The sequence below is a fragment of the Halichoerus grypus genome, chromosome 1 (genome assembly GCF_964656455.1).
Source record: "Halichoerus grypus chromosome 1, mHalGry1.hap1.1, whole genome shotgun sequence".
Classification (NCBI taxonomy): Eukaryota; Metazoa; Chordata; class Mammalia; order Carnivora; family Phocidae; genus Halichoerus; species Halichoerus grypus.
In genome coordinates, this window is record NC_135712.1 from 130208041 (window position 1) to 130219500 (window position 11460).

The 11460-nt window shown below is 42.9% G+C and overlaps 1 protein-coding gene across 3 annotated transcripts in view; it reads left to right on the forward strand.

Annotated features, from left to right (window-relative positions):
* PLCL2 (phospholipase C like 2) overlaps positions 1-10779 on the forward strand; it is a 186014-nt gene extending 175235 nt beyond the window's left edge. For 2 of the 3 annotated variants that reach the window (XM_036078068.2, XM_078072085.1), the window contains exon 7: positions 9914-10779. In XM_036078068.2, coding sequence (XP_035933961.1) covers positions 9914-10093 — 180 coding nt within the window. In that variant the 3' untranslated portion in view covers positions 10094-10779. The remainder of the gene's footprint in view (positions 1-9913) is intronic. The other variant, XM_078072087.1, reaches the window with a different exon arrangement.
* The last annotated feature ends 681 nt before the right edge of the window (positions 10780-11460 follow it).

The window sequence follows — 11460 nt, forward strand, 5'->3', positions numbered from 1 at the left end:
ATGGCTAAGCCCCACAGGCATCATTTATTGGAGTCATGGAGTCACGTGTGGAAGGCAGCGTCCTCCACAGCCCCTTGGCCTGCTGAAATCCTTTCCTGCCCGTCTGTCGGAGCCCGACTCAGACACCACACCTCCTCCACGGTGCTGCCTGGGAGCTCCTGGGAGCCCCCCCACCCTCCATCTTTGTTGAGTGAAATGTAAACTTGTTTCTGAGGTGAGAGACATCCATTCTGAATTTAAATTGCATCTTATATTTAGAAATTTAAATTAAACTTTGTATAAACCTTTGAGCACCACCATTGTGAAATTGAGGAACAGCTATCAAGGTGATGAAATAGCCAAAATATTGGCAGGGGCGAGGGGATCGAGGTGCAAGGGGGGGTCTCGGGGCCCACCCACCGTGCCTGCATGATCCAGACACTGCATCAAAAAACTGGCACGTCTCTTTGGATTAAGGGAGAAACCAAGGGTTAGGAGCCATGTTTCCAGAGCTATTCTCACACTCTCAGAGCCCCTCATCCACCTGGCCAGCACCCGGAAGCCCTTTGGGGGATCCGCAGCAGAGTCTTCCTCTGCAGAGAGATGAGGTTATAGACAGTTCACATTCCGCTCCCTTCCAACATGCGAATGAACGTCATGGAAGCTAGAAGGACAGAAAAAATCATGAAACACTTAAAATGAATTCAATGTCCTATAGAGAAGCACGTGCCACTCTGCTCTGTTGCTCTAACTTAGGGGACTGATGATCTGGGGATCTTTTTTCAAGTGTAAGGCTTCCTGAGACTTCAGTGGGAAGAAGGCCTTCTGTAACTCAGATGAACGTGCCGCAGCTTTCGCCGGCCGCACAGGCCTCTCGGGGAGCTGTCAGAGTATAGTGAGGCAGCTTAGAACCAGGAGCCAAGATCCCCCCAGCCCCACCATTGTGGTGTTCACTCCCTCCTCATTCAACAAATATGGAGGGAAACCTGTATTTCTGTGCTCGTGTTTAAGCCCAGGAAGAGTAGATTGTCTGCACCATTGGTGATATACGGAGGACATTAGAGAGGGTGGTAGACGTCCCACTTGGCTTGCTTGAAAGCGTCACATGTCACATGTGGGGCTCAGCTCTATTGTTTGGGCCCAGTGGTTGAGTTAATCTAAAAAGAAAACAGAACACACAGAGAAGAAGTCGTGTGTGTTTAAGTGTAATTTGCTGTGTAGACTCTGCCTTGTGCAAAGCCCTTAATCTCTCTAAACTCTGTTTCCTCATCTGTAAAAGTGGGGATAGGAAGAGTACCTCTGGCAGAATTGAGAGACTCTCATGAGATAATCTTTATGAAGGGCTTAATACAGTGCCTGGCACACAGCAGTCATGTTTCCTGGTCATGAGATTGTGTTAGGGCTTTGCAGTTTCGATTCCCTGGTTTGGGTTGCAGAAGATGCTCCGGTGAGAGGCGGCAGCAGCACTCTAGACCCCCATGCAGTCTTCAAAGAGTGATGATGAGGGAGGGGACAGGAGACCTCTTGAAGACTTGCAGGGTGACAGGAAAAATAAGGGCACGTGCATTGCAAATTGCTGAGGAAGGGCCCAGCTTGCGGGTTGGTGCTAGGCTCATGCGGGGCGGCAGTCTATCTTCCTGCTGGGCCTTGGTGCTCTCTAGGTGTCTGCCCCCCGTCTCTTTGTCCCAGAGTTGGCTTCATCTCTTGAGGGAGCAGGAGGTGTCAGTGAGGGTACCTAGAAGCTGCTGTGTTCCTCTCTGTGTTCCTGAGTGGATAAGGAAGCAGGAAGGAGGCAGCCTAGTCCATTACCATCCAAGGGAGCCTTCTCGGGTTGGGGAGTTTAGCCCCAGAACAACCCAAAAGTCAGTGTGGGCCCCGGACATGCTGAGGTCAAACCAGATACTGATAACTTACGTTCTTATTTGCATTAAATTAAAAAGTATTTGACTACTTTTATGCCTCCTTCAGACTCCCAAAATGGTATGAGTGTCCTCTTTTTTCTTTTCCTTCCCACTGCTTGTAATTTGGAAGAAACGTGTCTGCTAACTCCCAGGAGCAGCAGGTGGCCATCTTTGCCCGCTCCAGCTCTCAGCCACATGGCCATTGCATGGTTTGGTGGCAGAGGTCGGGGGGAGTCTTTGTGGCCATTCTGGTTCACTCACCTCAGTAAGAAGGCAACTCTGGTCTTCTCTAATAGATAGTTGGATAGAAAAAGCTTTGAAAAAAAAAAATAACTGAACTATAGAATCCCTGTTGTTTTAGCTCTAGGCCTAAATAAAAGCAGTGAATTGTGATTGTTAATTTTAGATTCAAAAACTATGCAGCACTAACAGATGTGCCTGGAAGTATTTTTAACATATATTCAAAGCTAGGACACGTTTTGTGGTCAGACAGAAAGTCTGGTGATTGGCCGAGTGTTGAGGATGGCTGGGACGCTGGCTCTGGTGTCTGGTGCCTGCCGTCGTCATTCCTTTCCCAGCTGCTCCAGCCTCCGACCTGACCTCAGGCAGCCACCGGCAGGGCCAGAAGGAACACGGGGCAGACTCTCAGCAAGAGCCGCTGGGATCCAGCCCTGCCCTTAGCTCTGTCTTTTAAAGATTATGTTCTGAGTCTAAGTAGGAACCTTAAATATTTTGACCTAAGGTTGTTATAACTCTTTGATGATGAAAACCAAATAGAATAAGTTATGAAATTCAAAACAGAATGTGTGAAACCAAATAGGGTTTGAGTTTCTCAACTGGAAACATTGCAAAGCCAGTTTCGTCGGAGTCTTCAGATACCCTGTGTCAGTGGGTGGCAGTGTTTTAAATAGCCTTTGCTCTTTCGAAGTCTTCTGAAGCAATGAGATGTGAACACTGCTACAGCAAACACCATCATCACCTCTTTGGGAATTGTTCTTTACTCCCGCTGGATGCCGCAATCCCGAGACATGTCAGACATGCAGTTTTAGATGCACAGAACAAAATATAAGTAATGGGGATAAAGCTCAGCAGCTCCCCAGCCCAGGTTTAGGGCCTGTAGGGGGTCCTTTGTGTCTCCCCGGGCTAGCGGCTGAACGCCTTGTCTGTCCAAGATACGGTAATGACCTGTCTGAACTTGGGAAACAGAAGATTCAACCAGATAAAGAATTCTGTTATTACCACATTGATTATCCTATACCATCTGGGGATTTTTGTATTTAAAGGCCCCATTGTCCTATGGCAGATCTGTATAGGCTGACATGGAAAGATTGCCAAGGCATGATTTTTGGTGAACAAAAAGAAAACTGAAGAATCTGATAGTTTGCTTGATTCCGTTTCTGTAAAACTAAAATAAAATACCTATTCATAATATATATAAATGCAGAGGAAAATGTGCAGCATGTCTTTGGGAGGCAGCTGTGAAGGTAAAAGAGGTGACTTTCACATTTTACTCTCATTATATTCACTCAGGCTGTTTCTTGAGCCCATGTCCTATGCCCGGTGCGGTTCTAGGCCTGAAGGGGGGAGGGCTCAACAGTGGTCTGAAGACATAATAAACCCCTGTTCTCATGGAGCTCACATTTAATGGGAGAGACAGACAGTAAACAACAACAGAGAACGTTACACGGTGGTACGCATTTGGAGAAAGCAAGGCCAGGAAGGGACAAGGAGGGCTGTGAGCAACAAGTGGTGGTCTTCATTTTGGAAAGGTGGTCAGGGAGTCAAGGTCTAAAGGAGGTGAGAGAGGAAACTGTGTGCCTTTCTGGGCAAGGGCCTGCCCTGCACAGGGAATGCTGAGTGAACCACCTTGAGGCTGGGCCAGAGAGAATCTTCTTTTTTTTTTTTTTTTAAGATTTTATTTATTTATTTGACAGAGAGAGACACAGTGAGAGAGGGAACACAAGCAGGGGGAGTGGGAGAGGGAGAAGCAGGCTTCCCGCCGAGCAGGGAGCCCGATGTGGGACTCGATCCCAGGACCCTGGGATCATGACCTGAGCCGAAGGCAGACGCTTAACGACTGAGCCACCCAGGCGCCCTCAGAGAGAATCTTCTGTGTCTGAGGAGCACTTCAGGGCCCAGCATCACAGTGGCTGAGCGAACAAGGTGGGGCAATCAAGGGGGTGAGGACAGCTCAGGGGCAGGACATATAGGGCTATGGTAAAGGCCTCTGACTCTCACTGAGTTATATGAGGAATCACAAAAGGGTGGGGGAGATGTGTTCTGACTACATGTAATTGTATCTCTCTGGTTGTCATGTTGAGAAAAGAAAAGCAGGGTGGCCAGTTGGAAGGGCATTGTCGTAAACTCAGAGAAAGGTGATGGTGGTTCAGGCTGCAGTGGTGGCAATGAGGGTGGGAAGAAGTGCCGAGAACCTGTATATGTGTATATATGTATTGATGATGGAGGCAATGGAGGCTGCTGACAAGTGGGGTGAGAGATGCAGGAAAAGGAGAGGACTCAAAGATGGTACCGGGGCCTTTGGTCTAAGTCACTGCGAGAACTGAGTTGTCTTAACCTAAGAGGAGCTGGTTAGAGAAACTGGTAGGATATCAGGAACTCAGTTTTGGACATGTGAAGTCTAAGAGGACATGCCAAGTAAGCATTTTGAATGTAGACCCACTAATTTTTATTAATAAAAATATGAGAGCAGAAATCAATGAAATTGAACTCAGGAAATTGATAGAGAAAATCAACAGGACTAATAGCTGGCTCTTTGAAAATATCATTAAAATCAGTGAGTCTCTAGCCAAGCTAACTAGGAAGGAAAAACAAAAAGAGGACACAAATTACTAATATCAGAAATGAAAGAAGGGACATCACTACAGATCCCATGGGTATTAAAAGGACAATAAAATAATCTGATGAAAATTCTATTCCCACAAATTTGATAACTTAGATGAAATGGACCAATGTCTTGAAAGGCACAATCTACCAAAACTCACACAGGAAGAAATAGACAATTTGAATAGACCTATTTCTATTAAAGAAATTGAATGAACAATTATAACCCTTTTTTAAAAGATTTTATTTATTTATTTGACAGAGAGAGAGAGGGAGAGCACAAGCAGGGAGAGCAGCAGGCAGAGGGAGAAGGAGAAGCAGACTCCCCACTGAGCAAGGAGCCCAACACAGGACTCGATCCCAGGAACCTGGGATCAAGACCCGAGCCGAAGGCAGATGCCCAGCTGACTGAGCCACCCAGGCATGCCTTATTATAACCTTTTAAAACAGAAAGCACCAGTTCACATGGGTTGACTGGTGAATTCTAGCAAACATTTAAGGACAAAATCATACCAGTTTTTTCTTACAATCTCTTCCAGAAAATAGAGGCAGAGGGAATACTTTCTGATACCTTCTATGTGGCCAGCATTATCCTAATACCAAAACCAGACAAAGACATTACAAGAAAAGAAAACTACAGATCAGTATCTCTTATGAACATAGATGTAGAAATTCTCAAGAAAATATTAAAAAGTTGAATCCAGCAATGTATAAAAAGAATTATACACTATGTCCAGTGAGATTTATACCAGGTATGAAGGGTTGGTATAACAATTGAAAATCAGTTAATGTAATCCATCACATCAACAGGCTAAAGAAGAAAAATCACATGATCATCTGAATAGATGGAAAAAAAGCATTTGACAAAATCCAATGCCCATTCATGATTTAAAAAAAAACAAAACAAAAACCTCTCAGCAAACTAGAAGTAGAGAAGAACTTCCTCAACTTGATAAAGAACATCTAAAAAACACCTATAACTAACATCATACTTGTGAGACCTCAAACCTTTCCCACTAAGATCTGGAACAAGGCAAGAATATCCCGACTCCACTGTTTTTCAATGATGTACTAGAAGTCCTAGCGAATGCAATAAGACAAGAAAGAGAAATAAAAGGTGTACATTGGGAAGGAAGAAGTGAAACTGTCTTTGTTCACAGATGACATGATTGTCTATGTAGAAATTCCAAAAGAATTGACAAAAAACTCCTGGAACTAATAAACAATGATAGCAAGGTTGCAAGATACAAGGTTAGTGTATAGAAGTCCATCACTTTCCTAGATAATAACAATGAACAAGAGTAATTTGACATTAAAAACGTAACGCCAGTTATATTAGAACCTCCAAAAATGAAACACTTAGGTATAAATCTAACAAAATACGTACAAGGTCTATATGAGGAAAACTACAAAACTCTGAGGAAATATATCAAAGAAGAAATGAAAAAATGGAGAGACATCTCCTATTCATGGTTAAGAAGACTCAATATTTTCAAGATGTCATTTCTTTCCAACTTGAGCTATAGATTCAACACAATCCCAATCAAAGTTCCATCAGGTAATTTTGTGGATGTTGACAGGTTGATTCTAAAGTTTATATGGAGATGCAAAAGACCCAGAATAACCAACATAGTATTAAAGGAGAGGAACAAAGTCAGAGGACTGACACTACTTTGAGATTTACTATAAGGCTCCAGAAATCAAGACAGTGTGATATTGGTGAAAGAATAGACAATTAGATCAGTAGAGCAGAATAGAGAGCTCAGAAATAGACCCACATAAATACAGTCAACTGATTTTTGACTGAGGGGCAAAGGCAATACAATGGAACAAAGATATTCTTTTAAACAGTGGTGCTGAAACCACTGAACATCCACATGCAAAAAAATATATATATATATACACACACACACACACACAGACTTACACCTGCACAAAAATTAAGTTAAAACAGATTATAGACATAAATGTAAAATGGAAACTTATTATAAAGCTCCTGGAAGATAACATAGGAGAAAACTTAGATGACCTTGGGTACAGTGATGACTTTTTAAATCTAACACCAACAGCACAATCCATAAATGAAAGAATTCATAAGACCAGACTTTATTAAAATTAAAAATCTCTGCTCTGCAAAAGACAACAGAACAAGAAGACAAGCCACAGACCGGGAGAAAATACTTGTAAAAGACACATCTGATGAACAGCTGTTGCACAGAATATACAAAGAACTCTTAAAATTCAACAATAAGAAAATGAACAATCTGATTTAAAAATGGACAAAAGACCTGAGCAGACACTTTACCAAAGCAGATATGCAGATGGCAAGTAGGTATGTGAAAAGTTGTTCAATGTTAAATATTAGAAAATTGTGAATTAAAACAAAAATGAGACATCAAGGTTTGCCTATTAGAATGACCAAAATCTAAAACACTAACAGTACCAAACGCTGGTGAGGATGTGGAGCAGCAGGAACCCTCATTCATGGCTGGTGGGATGCAAAGTGGCCCAGCCCTGGTGGAAGACAGGATGGCAGGGTCTTACAAAACTAAACATACTGTATGATACATCAGTCACACTCCTTTCGGTATCTACCAAAATGAATCAAAGACTTACGCCATGCAAAATTCTGCACATGGATGCTTATAGCAGCTGTATTCATAATTGCCAAAACTTGGTCATAACTGAGATGTCCTTCAGTAGGTGAATGGGTAAATAACCTGTGGTACATCCAGCATTAAAAACAAATGAGCTATCAAGCCATAAAAGACATGGAGGAAAGTTAAATGCGTAATAATACTAAGGGAAAGAAGCCCATCTGAAAAGGCTACATGCTATATGACATTCTGGAAAAGGTGAAACTATTGAGTTAGTAAAAAGATCAGTGGTTGCCAGGGATTCGGGGGAAGGGAGGGATAAGTAGGTGGAGCACAGAGGATTTTGAGGGCAGTGAAACCTACTCTGTGATACTGTAATGGTGGATACAGGTCATTAGACGTTTGTCCAAGCCTGTAGAATGTATACCACCAGGAGTGAGCCGTAATGTAAACTACGGACTTTGAGTGGTAACCATGTGCAGTGTAGGCTTATAGGTTACAACGAACGGACGTACCACGGTGGGGCAGGGTGTCAGTTGTGGAGGCCGTTGTGCCTGTTGTGGGGATGGGGGCATGTGGGCTGCCTCTGTACTTACTGCTCGCTTCTGCTGTGAACCTAGAACTGCTCTAAAAAATAAAGTTATTAATTTTAAAAAGCAATGTTTGGAACTTCAAAGCACAAATGGAATATCTAGTTACAATCTATTATCCATAAGTGTATGTAGCAATCCCACATGTGAGGGCAAATAAACTCTTTAACAAGAAATTATATTTTAGGCACAATATGCTATATTATATGCAAAGACCTTACTGCTTGTAATATCTCAGTATATGAATCCAGTGTCTAGTAAGAATGAATAAAAAATGAAGTTCCTTCAATTAAACTAAGCAGTGGAACATCTATTTATAGTTACTAATTAAAGGTCTTTGTAAAGCAGGAAAATCATGAACAATAAGTGGTAAACAGCAAACCATTCTGTGGATTCTGGCCTCCGAGTAGCTTAAAATTACATTGCAATTTGGTCTCACCAGAGACTGAGATTTGATTATAGTCCAGTTGCTGCCAAGCTAATTCCTTACCTGTTACCCTTGGCAGCTGGCCCCCAGCTTTTGTTGTATGGGAGTACTTTAATGGAGATGCACATTGGGAGTCAGTTAAAAAAAAAAAACAGAAAGGGAGGAAGAAGGGATAGTACCAAGAACATAAGTATGACAAAGAAAAAGCCAAACTATGGAAGGATGATAAAGAGAATAATAGAATAAATTTAGAGCCTGAGGGGAGGAAAAAAAAATAGCAAACAAGAAAAAGAAGAAGAGAAGGTAATAGAATAAGTAGAAAGACTATTAATGGAAGGCGATTAAAGGTAGGAAGGAAAAACAGAACAAAAGACCAAAGTAGGAAAGTTGGAATTTCCAGTGGAGCACCACATCATTTCTCCTAACCAGTAATCTTAATGATTGGCTGATATATGGGCAGTTTCAACCCCCAGGGATATTTGACAACATCCGCAGACATTTGGGTTGTCACAGCTGAGGGTGTGCTACTGGTCTCTAGTGGATAAAAGCCAGGGACGCTGCTAACCAGCCTAAGATGCACAAGACAGCTGCCCCCCCCCCCCCCCCCCCCGCAAAAGGATGCTCTGGTCAAAATGTCAAGAGTGATGAGGCTGACAGACTCCCAGTGACTGCGCTTCGGTCTATCCCGTTGTGTTTTGACCTGTATGTGGTGAGACTGCATATATGTCAAATTGATGGCCACACCCTATAAAAGAAATTAAAATTTGGCTAAGAAAGTTTATCCAAAGCAAAGAATCCCTTCCTTCCTTCCTTCTCTAGCAAATAGTCAGTGAAAACCTGCTGTGTGCCTGTCTGCCAAAGCTTGCCTCCAAAGCACATCTTTATAAATGGAGAACAGACTCAGGGTGGTCACGGGGCTAGGGATGGTGGGGGGAATGGAGATGGGTGTGACTATGGCGTCATGGTACTGGGGAGACCTTTGTGGCGGCAGATTAGCTCTGTGTGTTGGCTGCAGTGGTGGTTACGTGAATCCCCCACGTAGTGACGGGGAAGTGACGCAGAGCTGTACACATGCCTTGCACCTGTGTCAGCTGCCTGGTTTGGATCTTGGACTATAGTTAGGTAAGATGGAACCGTTGGGAGAAATTCGGGAAAAAGTATATAAGACCTCTCTGTACTATATTTGTGTCCTTCTATGAATTTATACTTATTTCAGAATGAAAAGCCAAAAATAAAGCAAATCTTAAAAGGGAAAAACCAAGATGGGCCAAACAATTTAGCAAAAGATATAATTCTAACCAGGGTAGACAGCAGTGGACCACGCACACAGAATTCTGTTCAGGTTGATAAATAGAAAGGACTGAAGAGGCAGCACACTCGTGGAGTTTGGTGTGGAAAACTGGGAAAACAAACTTTTCTTTATTAAAATTGACCTATTCGGATGCAGAGCCAGTATCTCATAATATATATGTCCTCTTGCGGCATCACAATATCTCTGTTTCAGTGGAAGACCTGTAATGTCAGACTGCAGCAAGAAGTCCTGTCACACCTAACATTTAATTGCGTGTCTTGTTACAGGGACAAGCGGATCTTTTGAAATACGCTAAGAACGAGACTTTGGAGAACCTGAAACAAATCCATTATGCTGCTCTTTCATGTGGGCTGAATAAACCAGGCACAGAAAATGCCGACGTTCAGAAGCCGCGCCGGAGCCTGGAAGTCATACCTGAAAAAGCAAATGATGAAACTGGAGATTGAAGGAATTTTCTAGAAACCATTATGGAGTTTATAACTCTAGGACCAATTGTAGTCAAATGGGACATTTGCTTTGCACTCACTAATGAAAATAATACTTGGGATTTTAAAGCACAACTGGAATAGCTAATTACAGTCTATTAAAACTGTGAATGTATGTAGCAATTCTGCGTGTGAAGGCAAATAAACTCTTTAACAAGAAATTATATTCCTGGCCAAAATATGCTATATTTGTATACAAAGACATCCTAACAGTTCCAGTGTGAACAACAAGACTATTCGCTCTAGTTCCATGAGGGGAAAAAAAAAAAATGTTTTCCCTGGCTGAAAACAATTTCTTGAGACAGAAATGGATTGTATTGTCAAAAGTAGTATTTATTGGAGAGAAACCTAATCTACGCATTTTGTTCATAGATGATTGCCAGAGTCTCTGGGTTATAGATGATTTTGGTGGCATGCCTGCTGAGCCATAATTACTAGGGAGAATGTAAGTGGACAGATGCCCCGAGTCCGCAGGGGCCCTGGAGAGCCATCGAGTACAAGGAGAACATACAGGACTGAAGCTCCCCGGCTGAAGACGCACGCTGGGTAGCCATGCGATGGAACGGCAACCTGTCTGGAAGCAACACACTGTAAATAGTTTTTCATTGTATGAAGTAGTGTTCACATTAAAGAGATGTTTTATGATATTTCTCCAATAGCAGTACCTGCATTTCATGAAAGTTTAACTTTCAGAATTTCTAGTGAAAAATATTCTACACTCCAGAGTAGCCAGTTGTTAAACAGCTTTGTCACGAGTGAGTTGCTTGTGTGGCATTAACAGATTTGCCTCGAGGAAAGTGTTCACGACTCTGCCCCAGGGCAGCTGACTGCTGGTACCGCGAACCCGGCCCCCTCCCTCCGCTTCAGTGGTTCACACTGTCCCGGAAACAGTGCCCACAACCATGTGGAGAGGACCCCAGAGGCAGTGAGAGGGGCAGGGGCACTCGGAGCTGCCCTGGGCCAGGTGGGATTTTAAGCCAAGCCTTTGTTTTCTAACTGAGTGACACTGTGCTATTTTTGAAAAGATAACCGGACACTGCAGCCTAATTACCGCTGCTCCCAAACCCAACTTGCTTTCAGATTTTGGAAGAGTAAAAGCTACCTAAATCTTCAGCAACCCTTCTTGATTTGCGCATTTTCTTTTCGGTGGTTCAGGTCTGGGAGCCAGATTAATTATGAGGAATCTGCTACGTCCTCACTGTTAGGAAGATGCTCAGGCTGATACGTTTAATTTATTTCTGCCCAGACTCCTAAATATCCTCTTTAAAAACACTTTCTCTGCTCCGTTCTTGTCATTTGCATTCTAATAGCGTGCCTAAGTTAAGGTA